General features: G+C 39.4%; 1 protein-coding gene and 1 long non-coding RNA gene across 9 annotated transcripts in view; one reads left to right on the forward strand and one right to left on the reverse strand.

Annotated features, from left to right (window-relative positions):
* On the forward strand, window positions 1–22,724 carry MMAA (metabolism of cobalamin associated A). 6 transcript variants are annotated; one of them, XR_005370755.1, is made up of 8 exons: window positions 55–311; window positions 11,180–11,682; window positions 14,071–14,193; window positions 16,652–16,822; window positions 18,822–18,907; window positions 19,942–20,091; window positions 20,793–20,957; window positions 21,136–21,277. XR_005370755.1 is itself a non-coding variant. In XM_038558921.1 (8 exons), exons 3-8 carry the CDS (start codon window positions 11,238–11,240, stop codon window positions 21,421–21,423), a joined length of 1,263 nt encoding a protein of 420 aa, XP_038414849.1. In that variant the 5' UTR covers window positions 55–311; window positions 1,355–1,514; window positions 11,180–11,237; the 3' UTR covers window positions 21,424–22,724. The 6 variants fall into 6 exon arrangements, 5 of the variants coding, with proteins under 5 accessions (XP_038414850.1, XP_038414849.1, XP_038414848.1 ...); XM_038558921.1 differs by lacking the exon at window positions 20,793–20,957 and adding an exon at window positions 1,355–1,514 and having other exon boundaries at window positions 21,136–22,724; XM_038558922.1 differs by lacking the exons at window positions 55–311; window positions 20,793–20,957 and adding an exon at window positions 1–48 and having other exon boundaries at window positions 21,136–22,724.
* The window catches only part of LOC111090076, a 16,640-nt gene continuing 12,347 nt past the window's right edge, over window positions 18,645–22,937 (reverse strand). For 2 of the 3 annotated variants that reach the window (XR_005370803.1, XR_005370802.1), the window contains exons 4-5: window positions 19,975–20,132; window positions 18,645–18,984 (exon numbers count right to left, since the gene is read on the reverse strand). This is a non-coding gene — a long non-coding RNA (uncharacterized LOC111090076). The remainder of the gene's footprint in view (window positions 18,985–19,974; window positions 20,133–22,937) is intronic. The other variant, XR_005370804.1, reaches the window with a different exon arrangement.

Raw genomic sequence — 22,937 nt, forward strand, 5'->3', positions numbered from 1 at the left:
GTGCGGCGGAAGGGGCGGGGCGGGCTGCGCTTCCGCGGCCTCGGGCGGGTGAGTCCGGAGCCGGGGCTGGGCTGCCGCCTCGGGCTGCTGTAGGGGGCCCACCCCGGCGTCGGGGGCGCCCCCTGGAGGATTTGGGGCGGGGGAGGGAAAAGGAGAATATTACTAAGTTGGGTGCTCCTGGGAATGCGGGGTATGACGCCCACTGGCAGGCGCCGGCAAAAGGGGTTCCACAGAGAAGTTTCGATGCTTTTTTTCCTTGAAAAGGAAACGTTCTGGACGCTGTGATTTAAGATCTACATCATTGTAGGCAGGTCTGTGAGCGTACCGTTCTGCCACAGTAAGGAGGCTTTTGGAAAGGGTGTTGGTCCCTCCGCTGCCAGAGCTGGCGGGTGGGTAGGCAGAGAATGGATCGGAGAAAGGCGGAGCAGCGTAGCTACTACCAAAGAATGAAATTAAAACTCCCCTTCTATGGAATAAAGTCCAGGGTGCACCCCGATGTTTCTAGCAGCGATGGCCACGATAGCCACACTGTGGAAGGAGCCTCGGTGTCCATCGAAAGATGATGGATAAAGAAGCTGTGGTCTATGTATACAATGGAATATTCCTCAGCCCTTAGAAATGGCAAATACCCACCATTTACATTGATGTGGATGGACCTGGAGGGTATTATGCTGAGTGAAGTAAGTCAGTCGGAGAAGGACAAACATTATATGGTCTCATTCATTTGGGGAATATAAATAATAGTGAAAGGGAATAGAAGGGAAGGGAGAAGAAATGTGTGGGAAATATCAGAAAGGGAGACAGAACATGAGAGGCTCCTAACTCTGGGAAACGAACTAGAGGTGGTGGAAGGGGAGGAGGGCGGGGGGTGGGGGGGTGACTGGGTGACGGGCACTGGGGGGGGGCACTTGACGGGATGAGCACTGGGTGTTATTCTGTATGTTGGCAAATTGAACACCAATAAAAAATAAATTTAGTATTAAAAAAAAAATCCAGGGTGTAAAAGTAGGGCTCAAACTGAAAGTCGCAAAGAGAATCTAGGCTTTGTCAGGTACTCTGGAGAGGCGAAGTCCTTTCCAGCAGTCGTGCCGTATTCAAATTTATATTTGTCTTTAGCAAATGAAAGAGCATCTAAGCAGCAAGGGCATACAATTTCTTATTATATTACCTTTCTTAAGAGCTGTGCCCTAATACGTATACTTTGGAAAACGAATAGATTGCTGTAGCTTTTCCAAGTTGGTAGAAAACCCAAGTTTCCAGGACGCCTGTGAAGATTCTTAATCATTTCGGGGTCATCTGCAAGGTCCAAAATACTCTTTTACTGGTAAACACTTAATACCGTTTTGTGTTCAAGGTAATAAGAATTTTTATAAAGGAACAACTCAGCTATTTTAAGGGCTGCTATTAGAGGCAAAAGAAACATGAAAGTTTAGATGATCACAAGAAATCTAAATCTCAACTTGAGATATTTGAAGATGTCTAAAGAAAACGTGTATTTAGCATGGAAAGGACTGGTGAGTACCTGAAACATTTGCCCCTCAGCTGACTATTACCATGTGGGCATGTGAGTCCCTCATAGGCAGATCACACATAGGGCTCCCCTGAGACCATTTTGGATTTGAACTTAAGTGATAGCAATGGGAGTGAATGAAAATGTTTAATGGTGATGAAATTTAGAAAAATAGAGATTTCTCCAACAGATTGAAACCTAAAAGTGGAAATTGGGAAATCTGAGTCTTAACTGGAAAAGTAATAAAAGGTAGAGTGGACAGAGAACCTTAGAATATTCCCTGATGAGTTCAGTATGTATTTGGTACTACTCTTATATAACAATGACCTATTTAAAGGTTGCTTGTTAAAAAAGTCATTCTACTCTACTAAAATTTCCTGAGATTATTTGAAAAGGACAGTGTAAAATCTTCTGTGGGGGATGGTGGGAAATGGGAAACAGATTATTGGCATCTGACAGTTTATCTTCAAATCAAAAATGATTAGCATTGAGAAATGGAAACACATGGTGTAACACTGTATTGCCTGTATGAACTGTGCTTTGCTGCAGACACTGACCTAATGTATTGATTTTGGAAATCCTGTATGCTTTTTCTTGCCAGAGTAGTTATTGAAATTGAGAATATTCATTGGATCAATGTCAAGACAAATATCCCAAGTTAGACTGGCTGCTGCTGAGCAAATTTTTAATGAAGGAAAACATCCATATATTGAAATAAGACTTTAAAAAGAAAGTCCTTAAAATAAATATATATTTACTGTAAAATCTAGAAAAATGTATGTTTTCAAACATTGAATAATCAGCATAATGGAGTTATTGATCCAAGCACAATTATAGTATACGTTAATTCATTCTATGACCAATAAACTATGCTGTGGGTACAAAGATAACCCATAGTGCAGGCGGGACGAACAACTCAAAACAATGTGACCAATATTAGAGTAGAGGGATGTGACCTATACATGATGACAAGAGATAGGAGTGACAATTGAAAGGGCATGGGAAGGGGGAGCATTGTTTCTAGTTTCAAGACCTTAGTTCTTGAAGGCTGAAGAAGAATCTGTGAGATGATTAAAGGAGAGAAGGGCATTCCAATCAGAAAGAACATCACGGACAATGGGCAAAGAGTATGTTTTTTTCTGGGACCTGTGTGCAAATCAGAATAGTGACAGCAATGCGGTAAAAGTGAAGGAGGAAAATGAATTAAATTGGAAAGGTAGATAAGAGCACTCCTAAAGAGTATGTAATGTTTTTGTAATAACTGTCTTCACTGGATGGTAAACTTTATGATGTTAGGACCTATGTTGGATCCATACACCAATGTATAGCACAGCGCCTAGTGTGTCAGTAGGTTCTCAATAAATAGCTGCTGAATAAATGAATGGCTGAATTAAAGAAAAACTATTTTTTTTACAGATAAGGCAAAGGTATTTTAAGCTAAATGTATTTTAAGCAGAGGATTAAAATAAATTTACATTTTATGATAAGTGGTAATATGGAAGGTGAATTAATAATGGTCATAGAGGTAGCTGGAGTAGATCAGGGTTTTTCAAACCTAATGTTGCGCCTGTGGTAGTTTGCAATCTGCATTTTAAAATACAGAATAGATGGGCAGCTCAGGTGGATCAGTGGTTTAGCGCCATCTTCACCCCAGGGTGTGATCCTGGAGACCTGGGATTGAGTGCCACGTCAGGCTCCCTGAAGGAGCCTGCTTCTCCCTCTGTGTCTCTGCCTCTCTCTCTCTCTCTCTCTCTGTGTCTCTCATGAATAAATAATAAATAATCTTTAAAAAATAAAAAATAATAAAAAATAAAATACAGAATAGAAATATAATATTAGAATGTATCACATATACTAACAATAAGAAATGTTTTGTGAAACTTTCTTTCACTTATGTTCCTATGTGTTGACTGATGTAAGCACATTTCTTCCTATGGCCATTGATCATAGCTTGAAAGCCTTTATTTATTTATTTTTTTTAATTTTTATTTATTTATGATAGTCACAGAGAGAGAGAGAGAGAGAGAGAGAGAGGCAGAGACACAGGCAGAGGGAGAAGCAGCACCGGGAGCCTGATGTGGGATTCGATCCTGGGTCTCCAGGATCGCGCCCTGGGCCAAAGGCAGGCGCCAAACCGCTGCGCCACCCAGGGATCCCTTGAAAGCCTTTAGAGTAGAGAAATATGGGAAGGAGGTGGAGAAGGAGGAAATGGATATAAAAGGTATCGGAGGGGCACCTGGTTGACTCAATGGGTTAAGCCTCTGACTTTTAATTTCAGCTCATGGCATAATCTCGGAGTGGTGAGATCAAGCCCCACTTCAGGCATTATGCTGGGTGTATAGCCTGCTTAAGATTCTCTCTGTCTGCCCTCCCCCCAGCCCACCCAACACTTGGTCTCTCTCTCTCTCTCTCTCTCTCATTCTCTGTCAAAAAAAAAAAAAAAAAGAAAGAAAAAAGAAAATTTAAAAAGAGATATTGGAGGAAAACAAATGTGAATCTTAAATGCTGCCGTCCATATCGAACCTTTTTCCCTGAGAGGGGTTCACTCACCTACTCGTTTTATTGTTTTTGCCTACTTCATATTTTTCATTGTATATTAATAAATTAACATCCTGGTTTATTAAGAATGGCAAGGCTTTGAGGGATCTTACTCAATGTTGTAAATGTGAAATTTCTCATGTATTTAGGTAGTACTGAGCTTAAAATTATAGGATGAGACCTCCATGATTCTCAGGAATCATGAAAATTCATTGAAACTGTTTGATTTGATTTTTGGCTAAGTTTTAAAATGTCTTTCCATAAGAAAGCAGGAAAAGGTGCTTAGTTACACAAGTAGATGGGAGGTCTTTCTCCCTACCTCGATGATTTTGCCACTCCAGTAGTCTAGTTTTTTCTGTCGGTGACATGTTATAAGAGTTGTTCATACAAGGATGAGTTACATGTTATGCCCTTGATTGTCAAAAGTGAATTATTCTCTGGAGTGAAAAACATTTTAAAACTGTAGAAATTTGGTTGTTCTGTCAACTAATACACTATTGGGATGTCCTGCTGGTAAGGTTTGCCCAGAAAATGTAAACCAATTTTTCATTTTGGCCTAAGCAAAGAAAAGAGAAACAAAATGAAGAAGACAGTTTGCCATAATCATTCCTTTTTTTTTTTTTTAAGATTTTATTTACTTATTCATGAGAGACAGAGAGGCAAAGAGAGAGGCAGAGAGTGAGGCAGAGACAGGAGAAGCAGGCTCCATGCAAGGAGCCCGATATGGGACTCAATCCTGGGACTCCGAGATCAGCCCTGAGCTGAAGGCAGAAGCTCAACCACTGAGCCACCCAGGCATCCCTCATTCCATATTTAAATGTTATTTGGTATTCCCTTGGTGCAATATTACACCACTTCTCTCATATACATCTGGATTTTTAAAATCTGTCATTTCTCCCAAATTCTGCCGCTCGTTGTGAGGCCTTGGTCAATCAGTGTAACTTGACTGAGCCTCACCTGTAAAAGAGAATCGTGTGTACTGTTGTGAGGCTCAGCTGAAGAAATGTATGCAAAAATATCTCACACATGATAAATGGTCAGTGAAAGGTAGCTGCTGCTTTGCCATTCCCATGGTCCAGAAGGTTTGGGGGCATCAAGAAAATCAGCCTCCATGGAGAGATTTGAAGGTGTAAAAACCTTGGATTATATACATCTGGATAGCTTTTTGGTTTTAGCAAATGATGTCATCCTTTTCCTGGCTCTTTTTTTTTTTTTAAGGCCTTTTAAGATTTGTATTGGCATCAAAGAGCAGACCACTTCACAATCCCAATTTGTGCTAAACCCTGCAATATAAACCATGAGCTTGTCAGCACGGATTTTCTGAGAAAGACTTCGATTACATTGTTGTAAGAAATAACTCTTCTGTTAGAGCAACCTGCGTACTATTTATTAGACAATTTTTTCATCTCATTTAGAGACTACTGTTTGCTTGCATTATTATAAGTGGACATATTTTCATCTAGTAAATCTCGTTACTAGGTCTTGATTCCTTACAAACTTATCTTTCTGTTTTTCTGTTTTGGAACATTAGATGTCAACGGTGCTTTGATTGGGAACAGGAACCTTGAAAAAAATTTAACACATTACTATGCTGGATTCTGAGGAAACATAAAAAAATACTGTCTTTTCTTTAGGAGGATCAGCTGGGCTGAGGGATAAAATTAGTGGGGAGAGATCTGTAAGTGGATAAATTAGAAAACAAGATGAATAAAAGGCTGTGGAGCTTTGCAAATGGAACAGTTGATTGCCTGGGAAAGGTAGGGGTAGATGTGTCTTAGAAGACGTGATATTTGAACTGAGTAGGACTTTGTCAGGCAAAAAAGTGGAAGATAAGCATCCTAGACACCTAATTTTTGTTATAGCATAAAGACTTTTTTTAAAGCTGCCATGCTCAAAATGATTACTAGCCCATGTGTATCCCATTATTTCAGAGTACTGTTGAACTTCATATCTTAATGTGATGATTCTGATAGAATGTGCATAGAAGCATAGCTAAAACATGATTATCACTTTTTTCACCTTGTACATAATTCTTTTTACTAGGTTTTTAAAGTATATATGCTAATTTTATGTCTAATTTAGAAACTGACATAAATATATATTTAATGTAATGCTGATAGTCATAGTAACTGTTTAAATTAAGGACTCATCAAGTTTGATTCTCACATTATGAAGAAATCTCAATACAGAAGGAAGCAAGTTACAGGTTACAGATACAGAAGTAAAATTAAATCATGAGTAGTTATTAGAAGTAAAATTAAATCATGAGTAGTTATTAGATATTTCTTATTAAAAGTATACAAATTTTGTTTTATCTTTTAAAAAGATTTTTTTTACAATAGCAATTGTATTAGTTTTCTTTTGCTGCTATAACAAATAACCACAAACTTAGTGGCGTAAAATAACACAAATTTATCATCTTACAGTTCTGTAGGTCAGAAGTCTGACAAGGGTTTTACTGGGCTAAAACCAAGGCATTAGTAGCCCTTTGTTAAGACATGGACATCTTTGGGGGGAGGGATCATTATTTTGCCTATACAGAAAAATATGATTAGCTAAAAAAACAACATATAAGCACTATAATACCATTTAGCTACAGACGAAGTTAACATTTTGACATAGGGATATCTGTGCATGTGTGTGTAAAATTTTATGAAAAATGGTGTAACACCTCTTTATCTCTAGCCACTCTTCTGCTAATCTCATTTGGTCTTATAGATTTAATTAACACCTAAATATTAATGATTCTCAAATTTACACTTAAGCTCTGACCTCTTTCTTACACTAGTAATGCAATTTCCCACTTAGGATCCCACTTGGCAGTTTGGTAGGCATCAGTCTTCCCCAGCTCATGACAGGGCAACTCCATCTTTGCTGTGGCTCAGGGTAAAACCTGTGCTAAATCCTTTCTCTTCCATCCCACATCTCATTTATTAGCAGATCCTTTAGAATTCATCCAGAATCTGATTTAACACCAGCCCCACCTGATCCATGTCCTCATCAGTTCTCATGTGCAGTATTGCAGTCATCTCTTAGCTGGTCTTCCCATTTCTGTTCTTGCATCCCCATCAGATCTTTTTATAACAGAAGTCAGATCAGGTTCTTCTTTGTCCTCTTGCTTCCCTTCTTGTTCAAAGTCAAAGTTCTTCCAGTCATATCTGTGGCTATATATCTAACCCCCTCTTTGGCTTTCTCTCTTATGCTTTCCCCCTTGCTTATTCACGTCTAGCCACACTGGCCTCCTTATTTATATGTCTGTTGTCTCTCTTCCCTTACTATGTTAGCTTCAGGAGGGTAAGAACTTTGTTCTGTTTTGATCTTTGTTGTATCCCCAGTGCTAGACTATTGCATGACACATGGTAAATGCTCAAATATTCATTGAATGAATGCTTTATAATCTTGTTTCTTTCTCCCTCTCTCTCTCAGCATATTACTTTGCTGTTTTTTGATCATAACTATGTTGGGTAACGAGATAGTCATGGTAAGATTTGTTAATTAAAGGGCATATTTTAAATAGTTAAAAAAATTTTTTTCTTAGACCACATAGATAGCATCTCTCCCTAAGGGAGGGTAGGTCTAGGTTTGGTAGTAAGAATGTTCTGTATCTTGGTCAGCATTTCCTCTTCTGTGTTCTTTGGCTCTTCTAATGCCACCACACTGCACACTTTTTTTTAAGTTTATTTATTTTGGGGGGGGGGAAGGAGCTGAGGGAGACAATCTCAATTAGACTCCCCACTGAGCTTGATTTCATGACCCATGAGATCATGACCTGAGCCAAAACCAAGAGTCAGATGCTTAGCCGACTGAGCCACCCAGGTGCCCCTCACTACACACTTAAAAAAAAAAAATGTTTTTTACTTGCTTTGGGAAGGGCAGGATTAGTAATATCTCTTTACCTTTTAGCTAGAGGACTTTTCTTTGATCCTAAAATAATTTGTTAAGAAAAAAATGCCATAGTCAGTCCTGGCCCTCCCATTGTCTATGACATTAGTCACCTAACTCACTCTTGCTTTCCCTCCCTTATTAAATGAGAATAAATCATCATAATAATAAATGTCAGCATAGAATTGTCTGGGAGAATAAAGTGAGATGAAGTGCTGGGATTATGTCATTTAGAGTAATATAATAAGACAGTTCGCCTTAGAAGGTGTAGTAGATTGAATGGTGGTCTTCAAAAAGATATACCCATGTCCTAATCCTTGGAACTTGTGAATATGACTTATATTTGGAAAAAGAGGTTTTACAGATGATATTTAAGTTAAGGATCTTTCTTTCTTTCTTTCTTTCTTTCTTTCTTTCTTTCTTTCTTTCTTTCTTTCTTTCTTCTTTCTTTTTCCTTCCTTTCTCTCTTTTCTTTCTCTCTTTTCTTTCTTTCTTTCTTTCTTTCTTTTCTTTTCTTTTTCTTTTCTTTTCTTTTCTTTTTCTTTTTCTTTTTCTTTTCTTTTTCTTTTTCTTTCGAGTGTGTGCAACCAGGGGTGTGCAGAGGGAGAGGGAGAATCTCAAGCAGGTTTCATGTCCAGACAGAGCCTGTCTTGGGGCTCAGTCTCACGACTCTGAGATCATGACCTGAGCCAAAATCAAGAGTCAATGCTTAACTGATTGAGCCACCCAGGTGCCCCTAAGTTAAGGATCTTGAGATGAAATCATCCTGGATTATCTGTGTGGATCCAATTCAGTGACAAATCTTCACACAGAGGAGAGACACAGAGGATAGAAGACCATATGAAAGCCAGAGGCAGAGATTGCAGTTGTGCGGCTGTGAGTCACGGAACACCAGGAGCCTCCAGGAGCTAGGAGGGACAGGAAGAGTCTTCCCCTAGAGCTTTCATAGAGAGTGCAGGCCTGCTAGCACTTTGATTGCTGACTTCCAGCTTCCAGAACAGTGAGAGAATAAATTTCTGTTGTTTTAAACCACCCAGTTTGTGGTAATTTGTTACAGCAGCCTTAGGAACCTAATATAAAAGGTCCTAGTAAAATGACTGGACCATAGTAAAATATCATTGTCACCACCAACACTAACACTGTCATGATTATTATTCCTTTTTTTTTTTTTTTTTTTATTCATGATAGAGAGAGAGAGAGGCAGAGACACAGGCAGAGGGAGAAGCAGGCTCCATGCTGGGAGCCCGACGTGGGACTCGATCCCGGGTCTCCAGGATCACGCCCTGGGCCAAAGGCAGGCGCTGAACCACTGAGCCACCCAGGGATCCCCATGATTATTTTTCTTAAACCTAGTATGGGACCTGAAAAGCAGTATATGCTCAGAAAATAGTGAGTGGTTGAGTAAAAATAACAGTTCTTCCTTATGAGCTTCCAGTCTGTAGGAATGGCAGTGGTATTGTTGAGAAGTGTGCTTAAAGAGAGTTTCCAAGATAGAGCCCCTCTTAACTCTCTTCTTTTAGATGTCTTTTTGTATGTTTGCATGAAGGATGTTTTTAAATTTTTTTAGGACTGGTTTTACTAGGTTTTCCATAAACTGTCCTTTTAGAATAAGATTAATTTTGTAAAAATAGAAGTCCTAATGCCCCTTTGCCCCCCCCCCATGGAAAAATAATGAGCAGTTGTAGTTCTAACAATAGAAAACTTAAAATATGTCTTCTTTTTCCTATTAGAATTTATTTAGTAAAATTAATTTCATGCTGATTGGCCTTGAAATACAATTTAGAGATGTACTTTGGAGCAATATGGTAATTTATTTCATTCTGCTATAAGGTAGTTGAAAAATCAAAATTTTCAAATAATTGTAAACCCAAATTTGGTAGGCCATATGTATCATTTGTATGTAAATTCTAGTTTGCCACTGGAAGCTAGGTCTATTACCTAATTTGTACTAATGTCTTATAAATTGGTATAATAATAATAAAAGCTAATGTTTATTGAGGTCCTACTCTATGCTAGGCACTGTTCCAGGCTTTTTACTTGAGGTTTTGTGCATGAATTAACTGAATTCATTTTCATAGCCATCCTCTTCTCTTTACCTGTTTTGTTAACTCAAGAGGATGCTGAGGCACAAGGTGGTCATATCGTGGTAGCTTAAGTTGGCAGAGACTCACAGTGGCCAAGGCTCATAACCTCTGCACTTTCCCGACTTTCCATGTACTGTCAGCTTCACTGTGGAATATGGTTTGAAATGGAGAGTATCAGTAAGTCTATGTAAAGCTTCCTCATCTAATTCCATAGTGGTTCAGACTTCAGTGTGCTTTTTTACCTACAGAGATTGTGATGCCTGGACCTGGGAATATGCATTTTTCGTACGCACCAGGCAGTTTGAGCCAAACTTAGAAATACACTGATATAGTTCCCATTCAAACCTCACAGTTCTTTTCACATGAAGGCCCGGGGGTGGGGTGGGGGTGGTAATGGTGTGCTTATGTTAGGCCATTATTTGCATATATCTGTGTTCTAGGGTGAGCCCATTGAATACATACATTTATCTAAACTTATGCCGCAAGTGTCTACACTACTATTCACTTTTTTTATTGTTTTTTTGTAGAAAAAGAATAAAAGGCTAGCATCGGAGGATTTTTTTTTTACCTTTAGAATGCAAAATAGGATGTATTTGACCTGAGGAAATTGTTAAGTCTGTAGACAGAAGAAAATAAGCATGACATAAAATTTCCACCCTAACAGGATTTTTTTAATATTATTTTTTGTTTAGAAGAAAATTTTAAAGTATTTTTTTTTTAATTTTATTTATTTATGATAGGCACACAGTGAGAGAGAGAGAGAGAGAGGCAGAGACACAGGCAGATGGAGAAGCAGGCTCCATGCACCGGGAGCCCGACATGGGATTCGATCCTGGGTCTCCAGGATCGCGCCCTGGGCCACAGGCAGGCGCTAAACCACTGCGCCACCCAGGGATCCCCTAGAAGAAAATTTTAATGTACCTTGTATTTCACCGTAGAGCAATAATCCATCATTTGGGCTCCTCTGAATATTAACTGTCAGTGGTGGTTGGGGGGTAGAGATCTTCTCTTAGATTTGGTAAGAAATTTTCACCCATATGTACTGCCCAGAAGCTTGATTATGTGTGTTTAGAATATAGGGAAAACACTAAGCTTGCAGTTTTACTAACTTCAGTATCTTAATTGTATATTGAATTGGCAAAAACTACGTTTTTCTTTCTTCTAGGGAGTCACAAATCACATTGAGCCAAAAAACATCCAGTGTTTCTGCGGTTACAAACAAAATGAATATTCCCATGCTACTGCAGCATTCTCACCAGCGTTTCCTAAAAGGCCTTTTAAGAACACCTTTCCGTCGTTACCACTTCATCTTTCACTCAAGTACTCATCTCGGATCAGGACTCCCTTGTGCTGGGCCATTTAATTCTCTCAGACTCCATTGTACAGAATGGATACTGCTGTCAAATGGTTTAAAGAGAAAATTATGTGTACAAACAACCTTAAAGGAACACACGGAAGAACTTTCTGATAAAGAACAAAGATTTGTGGATAAACTTTATACCGGTTTAATCCAAGGGCACAGGGCCTGCTTAGCAGAGGCCATAACTCTTATAGAATCAACCCACAAGAGGAAAAAAGAGTTAGCTCAGGTGCTTCTTCAGAAAGTATTAGTCTACCACAGAGAGCGAGAACAAATAAATAAAGGAAAACCACTAGCATTTCGAGTGGGTCAGTCTTCTTTTTTTTATTTTCCTTTCGGTCCGTTCAGTAACTATTTTTCTAAATTTTCTGCTTTAAAATAAGTCTAAACATTTTGTAATCTAATGGAAATTCTTTTTTTCTTTCCAGAATTTTGGGCTGGATTTTAAATGCTCCCCACCCCCTTTTCCCCAAATATTAGTCTTTTTATGTTGAGGGGAAAATATCATGGTCATTTGAACCAAGGCTCTATATTTTAAGAGAATAATATAAGACTCCTATTTTGGCAAGAATCTGTGGCTCCCAGAATAGAATATGCATATGAGTAACTGTTAACTGGTTTACTGCTTTCTCTTGGTAGTCCTTCTGCTTGATGGTCTGAAGTGAATGCCTTTTTTTTTGTATTTATATCAAGTATAATTATCCTTACCACATTTCAAAATTCTTTTTTTTTTTTTAATTTTTATTTATTTATGATAGTCACACAGAGAGAGAGAGAGGTAGAGACATAGGCAGAGGGAGAAGCAGGCTCCATGCACCGGGAGCCCGATGTGGGATTCGATCCCGGGTCTCCAGGATCGCGCCCTGGGCCAAAAGCAGACGCCAAACCGCTGCGCCACCCAGGGATCCCCCACATTTCAAAATTCTACTTCTTAGGTGTTTTATTAGTCTCCCTACAGCAAGTCTCACTTCTTTCAGGTACTTTTTGTTAAAGTTTCTTGGAGTTGCTTGACTCTAAGCCCAGCCATCTCAATACCAAAATGTGTTTTAAAGGAGAGACCATATTCATTTGCTGTCTAAAAATATGAGATGTTCACTTGATTTCTTGAACAATTGATGAGGTTCCATGATTGCAAATAAGCTTGTTATATATTTTTTAATTGTGCATTTTTAAACAATTTAGATATGTTTGGGTGGAATGAGAGCTTTTCATGATGGCAAAGTAGGTGATTCCAACCAACCTTCCCACTGAAAAGAACTTGAAATGGTAGACAAAGTGCAGAAATTTTGTGAGGATTGAGTAAATACACTTAAAAATTGACTGTCATTATATTAGACATATATCTTAGTTTATTGAAGATATGGGATTAAAACCTTCTAATTTTAGGGTAACAGGGTATAAATCATTAAAGATCATTTCAAAAAGAGTTCACCAACATATCTGGTACTAGTCTATATTGTTCATACATCCTATTCTTCTGTCCTGAAGGAACTCTCATTTCGAGAGTACTGTGTTGACTGTTGTTAATCTTTATGTATTGTGTAGACAGACAAAATAGCAGACTCCCAAAGAGAAATTCCAGTTATGACAGAGTGTTTACTTATTACATTTAAAGGATATTTGAAGAGAAAACATCCCAGAAATATACAGAGTTAACCAGCAACTCAACAGTAACTAACTAGTAACTCACAAATTTTCATTGCTATTCTGGTTCTTTCATTTTGGTCTTATGAGGCCAGATAAACCTGTCTTTATTGTAGCTATTTTATCACCATCATAGATACAAGTAACAAATGTTTGTTCCTCACCCATAAAGATGTTTAAGAAAGAGACCTGCCCTGAAAATTACAGAAAGGAGCCAAGCATACCTATGACATACACATACTTTGGAATATAATTACAATTAAATGCTTAAATTCTGTATATATAATGCTGTATATTTAATCTAAACGTGGCAAATATCAGCTCATCTAATTCTTACAGCATCCTGAAGAGATACGTACTATTGTACTATCGTATGCGTTTTATTGCAGAGTGTAGTCAGGTACAGAGTGGTTAAGTAACTTCACCAGGATTACATAGCGCATAAGAGGCAGTGCTAGAACCAAAACTGGCCACCTGGCTCCAGGGTGTGGTGCTCTTAGCTGCCATGCTCTGTGAACTCTCCAAGCAGAAAAATTTTCTGCCTTTCTTAAGACTAATTTTTTCAGGATTCAGCTTATATCCTATATTTTGAGTATGGGTAAGATGAAGAAAAATTATCTTTCATAAATAGAAAATTATTTTTGCAATCACTGGGAATTTCTAGAGTAGTGAGTTGTTTTTCTGATGGGGAGATAAAGTGTACAGCAATGGGGTAGGTGGAATAATCACTGATCATGATGAAATGTGGGAATTCAGCACATTAACAACATAGGCAATGAAGTCTGTCCAAAAAGATCTATGTTATTGTAAAAAGGCAAATCATATTTTTACAAAGTGAATTTGAAGAACATATGGAACTCAGAATTGTTTTCTTCCTATATTCCTATTACTCAGGAACTTCGATAAATGGTTTTTCGTTTAGGAAATGTTAAAATACTTTAATGATGGCTTCAATACATTATGAGAAATAGAAAGTAATCTAATATTTGAATAGAACTTATCATAGTGCTGATCTCATTCCTTTCATTAAATTAGGTTTCTCTCTAACATAGGATTGTCTGGGCCCCCTGGTGCTGGAAAATCAACCTTTATAGAGTATTTTGGAAAAATGCTTACTGAGAGAGGCCACAAATTATCTGTACTAGCTGTGGACCCTTCTTCTTGTACTAGTGGTGGTAAGTATTGCTGATTCTTTTTAAATTGCAGAGTAGGGGCTCATCAGGCTCCCTGTTACATAATTTAATGGGAATTTGCACAGTCCCGTGACTTCTAACCTCCAGCTGAGTTTGGTCTCACTGAAAGGAGAGAGTTTTAGGGGGCGAGGCAGAGATTGGGGCCTTGGGCTCCTTAGTTTGTGGGTAGTCCAGGAGGAAGCTGGGGACTTCTTAGAGAACTAGGAAAAGGGGGCCAGAAGTTAAAAATCAAAAGCCAATTTCAACTCTGTGTCTATTCAGCTGACACTAGGCCCCTCTTCCCTTCGTTGTTTTTTTTCCTGGCTGTATCAGCCCCTACATAGTTCAGAAAATGGGTCCATGTCCTCAATCACTTTTTTCTTATATTGTCGTAACATCTCTTAAGCTTAAAAGAGTATCTTACTGCCTTTTATAACTTGTCACCTGTTCACATTACATGTTCAGTGAAACAAAGCTCTTAGAGGGACCATGTAATACACCACTCTTCTCCCTCCAGCACTTACCTTGGTGTGTCCCTTCTAGGGCTCAGCAACTATGTAACTGGTTTGAGGGGACACAGTCACTCAAAGTTTAAATTGCAGCTCATCAGAGAGAAAATGAATGAACTTAGTTTCCTCAAAGGATCATTTCAGGAAAATATCAAGCATACTATATGAATATTCAGGAAACTTGCTTCCCTTACCCCTCTCACATTGCAGTTCCTCATTTAACAAGTATTTGAATGTCTACTATGGACAAGGCACTGTACCAAGAAGGCACTGTCTTGTGTGATGGTGACTGAGACACAGTCCTCTTGGCCTTCTAAAGGTTTATATCTAATGAGGGATTCAGACATGTAAACACAGGCCACTACAACATAATGTGTGTTGTGAGGGGAAAATACAGGGCATTTAGTGGAAGTGTTTGCTTTACATACTATGGGTTTATTGCTAAAAATAAAATAGAGATGATATGATCATATTTCAAGGGCTTTAGGTCAGTAGAGAGGCAGACAACAATTTCTGTTACCACCTATTGAGAACTTTAACTGAGAATATGCACAATTTTTGATTCACTATAATAAAAATGTTAACCATAAAATAAAATTTTATTTTATGTAGAAACACTCTAAGTTTCTACATTTCTATTATTGCTCCAGTACCATATATTTGAAATACAGCATGATGCTAAAGTTGAGAAGTATTACTTTTTTGGCCTGGAATCAGTCCTTGTTGTGCTTTGGATTCACAGACCCTTTGCAGGAGCTTTGAAACCACCCCGGCAGTCTACAACAGACAGTTTTGTACTCATTGGCCGAGACCATTAGAGGAGAGAGTAATTTCATAATGTTTAGTTCTGTATATTAGGATCTATCAGATAATAATTTCAAGTACAGCTTTGGCAGATTGTTGACTTACACAAAGATGATTTCATGTAGGAAATGACTTTAGAAAAAAGTTTTGTGTGGAATAAATAAGGTAGTTGAGATATGTGGTAGATGTATGCTCTCTAGAATTAGAACCTATAAGAACTCTAAACTGGAACCATGAGGGGAGAGATCATATCTATCTGTGAGGGACTTCTCAATGTTTAGCATCAACTTTATGTGGAAAACTTAGCTCTTAGGCAGAGTGGAAAATTAAAATCCAAGTTAGAATAGCACTATACCTTCAAATGTTGTTATATGGCTAAAGGAAAGTAAAAGTTTGAGGTAATTTCAATAGTTCCAGGTCTTTTAGTCTTCTAGAATTTGCAAGGAGTGATATTTGCCAAAATACTGAACTAAGCCCTGGAACATCACTAGTTTTATTCCATAGGAGGCATTATATTCAGTGCCTACAGTGAACAAGCACTCATTACACAATCTGTAAGGCATGATTCCATGGGCAGGGAGCTTATATTAAAGCAAAATTTCTCAGCCTTGGCACAAATGGCATTCTTGTTTGGGGCAGCTTCCTGACACTGAAGGATGTTTAGCCTTGCCCTCTACCCACCAGATACCAGTAGCATCCTACCTCCAGTTACGACAAGTAAAAATCTCGCTAGTCATTGCCAGGTTTCCTCTGGGGGCAAACTCATCCCCTGTTGAAAACCATAAAGATAACAATGTTAAGATGACAGTAAAGAAACCATCTTGGCTGAATGGAAGATTGGTTTGGGGACTGTGGAAGCTGAAATTGGACAGGTAAGGTAGGGCTGCATCCTGAGGGCCTTTCGTGGTAGGCTAAAGAATCCAGACTGGAACCTCTAGTCAGTGGAAAACCATTACAAATTTTGAGGGGCTTGAAATGTTATAAATGATTACTTTGGCATCACATACTCAGTGTTGCACCAAAGCTCAATAATATGAAATAATTTTGAGGTTTTGGGAAGAATGTCATAAAGCACTTAACCTGGGAATTGGCTGACAATTGGCCCTTATAGGTGTTCCATGATTATAAAATGTAACTCTCTGTTTTAGGATCACTCTTAGGTGATAAAACCCGAATGACTGAGTTATCAAGAGATATGAATGCATACATCAGGCCATCTCCTACTAGAGGTACTTTAGGAGGTGTGACAAGGACCACAAATGAAGCTATTCTATTGTGTGAAGGAGGGGGATATGACATCATTCTTATTGAAACCGTAGGTGAGTGTGATTTTCTATTTCATAACAATTAAATACTATTATAACAAATGCTATATAAAGATAAGTGGTAACTAACAACATTGTGTTCACTCACCATATATTTACTAAAGGTAGCTTGGATTCTATAGGAGATATAAAAATACAGGCTATAATCCTGACCTTAAAAGAACAGCCATGTATCTGGAGAACTGTTATACAGAGTGGTATGTTGTAAGTGCCAGAGGAGTACTGTAACCATTGGAAACAATACTTAATTCCTGTTTTGTTTAAGTACATTTCACATGTCTACAATATTTGCTGAGAAAATTCATGTAGTTGGGTATCTCTTTAATTCAGGGCCATGTTTTATTTCATCTTTATATCCCTAGTACATAGTTATACACAATGAAAATACTGAAATGGAAACCCCAAGAAATCTACCTGCTTATGGAAAGACAGTCTCCTGTTACTGAGTGATAAATGTTTGTGATACAACCTGACTCAGGTTTGAGGGATCAGGGAAGACTTCCAGGAGGAGGTGACAGTTGAACTTAGTGTTGAAGGAGGAATTGGAGTTAAATAGAGAAAGTGGAGGAGACGGCCCCTTTACAGAACCATGGTTTGCTCAGGATACTTGGTGTGTAGAGTATGGAGGTGCATAGAGGGTAAAGAGAGGTGGGGCTGGAGACCAGAAATGTACAGGCAAGTAGTCCCAAGCAGGCCCGGTGGTTCTACCGTACCCTCAGTGTCTCTGGCTTCTGTCCCTGCTCCCCATTCTTAGCACTTAGTTTCCATCCTCAGGATTGCTCTTGGGGCTCTGACAGTCACATCTGCATTGCAGGCAGGAGGAGGAGGGGGGAAGAGGGAGACTCAGAGGGAGGGGACCAGGGCCTGCAGAGGAGGTGTATACCTCCCATCTAGTGACTTCTGTTTTCACTCATTAATCATCTTTAGATGAACTGGGGTCTGGTGATGTGGGCTTTCACCTGGTGTGTAGGTGCTCCTCACAACGCCGGGGTTAGGAAATGGGGAAGAATAAATATGGGCTGGACAACTAGAAGTCTCTGCCAACCCAACAAAGGACAGAATTTTGAGAGGAGTTTCAGTGTAGCAGGTGATGTGGAAATCAGATTTAAGTGGATTGAAATTAATGTGAAGTAATGAACATACATTGATTTTTTTTTTCCTGGATACTTCGCTATAAAGAGAAAGTGAGAAATATGGTGATAATTGGAGGAGGTTGTGAGTTTTGTCCTGCTTTTTTCTTGTCTTGTTTAGTTTTCGGATGGAAAAGACATGAGCACAGTTCCTATGAGGTGCTGAAGAGACAAGAACTGGGGGACTGAGGAGAGGTCAAAGACAAAGCAGAGCAAGTGCCCAGAGGAAGTGGGAGGGAAGGAGAGGCTAATCCTCAGAGACCTGAGAGGTGCCAGGGAGCAGAGCTGGTATTGGAACCTGCTTGTCTGTGGAGGGGCAGAGGGAGAAGCTGAGGGAGCCCTCACCTTTATTTCACTGGCAAGTGGGTGCCATGATCCTCCTTGTGGGGGAGGTCATGGCACTGTGACAAGCGTCTGGAAAGCAGCTGACTGAAGGCGCTCATGGGCATTGCTTTGACCAGGCGGTGCAGGGTGGGTGGCAGATGGTAGATGCCATGGCCCTGTGGTGGTGCCTCTTCTCGGCCATTTCTCCAGCATACTTACAGAGGAGAGAACACAGGGAGTTGGACTGACCCCTGGGTGGGTGGGGGTCTGCAGGGTTCCTAAGACGATGACAAGACCAGAAAGCTGAATGTCTTGACAGGCATGGTCTAGGTTAAGTGAGGGAGAGAGGAGAGATGGTCACAGGGCTTCTCATAGGGAAGGCAGTGCATTTAATAAATTCTTCAGAGGTGGGGTGTTTAAAGTGGGATCTGCTTGAGTGTGTGACCATGAGTACGAGTGAATGAAATGATGGTCAAGGTAGTTGAGAAAGTCTAATCACTATGAATATTTTAGTATATAGTTGTGATTTACAATTTCAGGTGTGGGCCAGTCGGAGTTTGCTGTTGCTGATATGGTTGACATGTTTGTTTTACTGCTGCCACCAGCGGGAGGAGATGAATTGCAGGTGATTATGTTGACTTTTTCTCCTTCCAAAACACAAAGTATACATCTCTGAAAGTACAAATTTCCAGTGTTGTGTTTCTGTAAAATAAGTTGCTGTTAATGTAGGAAAAGAAATAGCATATTTCATATTGGCTAAAATAGCTAAGTCAAAGGCAGATTCTCTATGTTTCTTCCCAACTTAAAGAATTTATGACCTAGGGGATCCCTGGGTGGCTCAGCGGTTTAGCGCCTGCCTTTGGCCCAGGGCGCGGTCCTGGAGTCCCGGGATCGAGTCCCGTGTCGGGCTCCCGGCATGGAGCCTGCTTCTCCCTCCAGCTATGTCTCTGCCTCTTTCTCTCTCTATGTCTATCATAAATAAATAAAATAAATCTTTAAAAAAAAAGAATTTATGACCTTGAGCTAATCATACAGCTTAGATTTTTCTACTGCAGCTGGGAGTGAATGGAGTACATGGAGAGCTCCAACCAAAAGAGACCACTGCAGTATAGGTGTTTGTAGTACAGAGATTGGGGCATTTTTAGCTATAGGGTCATTTTTCCTCAAATAAAAACTGAAAAAAAATTTTAAACGTGAAGGAAAACTTCAAAGACTTTGTTTATGGAAATGCAGATGTTAGCGATGGGTGTCTTTTCTTTCTAAGCACTTGATGCTGGATGGTTTTGCATTCTGCAGGGTAGCTCCCCACCCCCGCCCCCGCCCCCCAGATGGAATCCATCACGAGACAATTGGAATTGTCTCCTGCCACTCATTCAGGTTGTGTCTTGATGGTATATTTACTGGAATCGTGAATGTATTTTAACATGTTAGTCTCTAAATATGGAAGAGAGAGTATAGATGACTTCCATAATCCCAACAACTGGTACTTTTTAGTAACTTAGTAATCGTGATTCCTGGTACCCAAGGCTTGGCCAGTTGCCGAGGAAAAGTTAGCTAATGAAGTGTGTGACTCTCGAAATCTTAGCATTGACTGGTGTCCCATTTTTTGCTATAATTAAATGAAGTATTTCTGACACATGACTGTCTTTTTCACTTCAGGGTATCAAAAGAGGTATAATTGAGATGGCAGACCTGGTGGCTATAACTAAATCTGATGGAGACTTGATTGTGCCGGCTCGAAGGATCCAAGCAGAGTACGTGAGTGCACTGAAGTTACTCCGCAAACGTTCAGAAGTCTGGAGACCAAAGGTCAGTTTGCATTCCGTTCCGCATTTCTCAGCCTGAGTGGACTGTGCACAAGGTTAGGAGAGGATGTGAGGCCCAGGCTAGATATATAATCCATCTTTGTTTGCTTGGATGTGAGGTTACAACTTTAAAAATTATGACAAAACCAGCACAGGTAGTCATGATTTTAAATATAATCCTTCAACCGCTAGGTGTCAAAAACTAGATGCAAGGAGATAGATTAGGTTACTTAATGCTTGACTTGAGCCATTAGGAAGTGATAGCAAATCCATTCTGAAAGGAACCATTCTTAAGATTATGGAGCAATTAGTGATTTGATTATCTATATTAGAGTTTGAGTAGGAGAGAAGAAGCTTTTGATGTGATAGCTTCCCTTCCCATTATGCTTGCTGGGTGCTATCTTCAGTAAGAAAAAAAAAGAAAAGTTCTGTAATAAATGGTATGATAACACTGATGTGGGCAGCTTTCTGTGCAGGAGGACACAGTAATTAGAGAGTAAGCTGTAGTCACTAGCATGAGAACAGCAATGACCTCTCTTATTGTCCGCTCCCCACAGTCATGTTGTCTACACTGGGTATGGGGCCATCTTGCCTGTGAGTCTGTGCTGGTGCAGGTGTGGGGTGCTTGGCTCTTAGCACTTGCTGAATCAGGGAACTCTGACACAGGGAATGGGGCTATTTTCCCAACTTTGTTTCATTTTCTAGCACTCAGACCTACCCAGCATTGCCCTCATCATCCTCGTGATCCTCCCACAATTCATCTACACTTCCTCTGAAGACCAGCTGAGCAATCCTAAGTCAAATTAACCCTTGGGCTAAAAATTTTGCTCTGAAATCAGTATCTTGTTTCTGCACATATTAGTAATCATAGTAAGTGACCTCAGTCTATTTCTGGGTATATTTTACTTGACACAGTGATAAAATGTCTCAGTTTTCACTTACCTATTTTCATACACCGTAAGACTCAATTGGCAGATACCAGAGTCCCTATGAAGATGTTTCCTACCGTTTTAAGTAAAACAGTTTTGGTTTCTTAACTTTTCAATAGGTAATTCGTATCTCTGCCAGAAGTGGAGAGGGGATCACTGAAATGTGGGATAAAATGAAAGAGTTCTGGGACCTCATGCTTGCCAGTGGAGAGCTGATGGCCAAACGACAGAGGCAGCAGAAAGTGTGGATGTGGAATCTCATTCAGGAAAGTGTGTTAGAACATTTCAGGACCCATCCCACCGTCCGGGAACAGATTCCTCTTCTGGAACAAAAGGTGCTCAGTGGGGCCCTGTCCCCAGGACTAGCAGCAGACATGTTGTTGAAAACTTTTAAAAGCAGAGACTAATGGAGTTTATCCTATACAATGACTTTATCTATCATTTCATAAAGTATTTTAATATTAACAGTCACTTGAATGCTTATGTTTTTGGTAATTCTTTTGTGGTGCCCTTGGCCTCGTTTGTGAACCATGCTTAAAAAGTTGAAGAACATTGGATATGGCTGGCAAAGTTCAGGCCGTCGGCAGTATTTATAAGGGGCCTCTTGTATGTTACTGATTTCCACTTCTTTCTCTTCTTATACCCATGGTAGCTGGTAGGATAGTTCCTTCTCATCAGTCACTAGCTGAGAAAGCTGAAGAGAATGGGGAAAGCTCATGTACCTTCAGATGTTTTCTTTGATTCAGTATTCTCTTGAGTATCCAGAGAAAATGTAAGCAAGACTGACCACATTTCTGAATTCTTACTTCAGGCCAGAATCATACATAATGGGTTTCTAAGAGGTGAAAGTCATGACTGATACTTAGTGTACCAGACTATTCTAGGAATTTCTGAAATGGGCATGTACATGAGTAACAAAACAAATGGGATGTGTAGTGATGTGAACACAATTTTAAAGTCTACTTGTCTAGACTTGTGCACCACCCCCACCCCCATAATAGGTAGCAGAGCCTGAAGGGAATTAGGGGAAATCAGCTTCAAATAATGAGGCCCATTAATCCCTAAGAGTTGGAGTAAACCCTCAAAAGACCCAAGTGAGGTCCCAGTGATTCAAGAGTTATTCAGTTTGAAATGATCAAAGTCTTTTGCTTCTCTTCCTTCTTGGTCATTGGACTTCACAGTAGCATCTTAAAAATCTATCTTACTCCTGATAAGGAGGAACAAGTTTTGTGTTCCAGAGGAAGCATGGCACAGTAATAAGGGGTTGGGTTCTGGGGTTGGACTGTGTGGGTTTAAACTTTAAACCTAAATCAGTTGTTTATTAGCTGTTTAAGTTTAGACAAATAACCTACCTCTAAGTTTTAGTTTCTTCCCTGCTAAAAGGGAATTGACATGTTAACTTTATAGGTTTGATGAGGATAAATGAGATAACTCAGGAGAATCATTTTGCTACTGTGATGGTACATGGGGAGTATCCAGAGACTGCTTGCTATTATTATTATTTTAGTTACAAATACTTGAAGCTGTACAAATCTTATATATAAGTTGAATTTTCTCTCGTGGTCTTACAATTACCATCATGCTCTTGTGATGTTTTATAATTCTCTTTAAAGTTCCTGCTATAGTTAATCTTTAAATATATTTTATACTGTTTGATGATAGGTATAAGTATGTACATCTGAATAAAATTACTTCTAACCATAAAATTTCTCCATTGCACAAATTTCTTCCCAGAAACTCCAAACCTATACTATTCTGAATCCTTTAGAATATTTTACATAGTATGTCAGTTTTCACTGTTACCCTCTTATCTGGAATTAAATTACTTGAGTATTGGGGATGCCTGGGTGGCTCACTGATTGAGCATCTGCCTTTGGCTCAGGCCATGATCCCAAGGTCCTTAGATCAGGTCCTGCATCAG

Source organism: Canis lupus, chromosome 15, assembly GCF_011100685.1.
Source record: "Canis lupus familiaris isolate Mischka breed German Shepherd chromosome 15, alternate assembly UU_Cfam_GSD_1.0, whole genome shotgun sequence".
In the NCBI taxonomy this organism is placed as follows: Eukaryota; Metazoa; Chordata; class Mammalia; order Carnivora; family Canidae; genus Canis; species Canis lupus.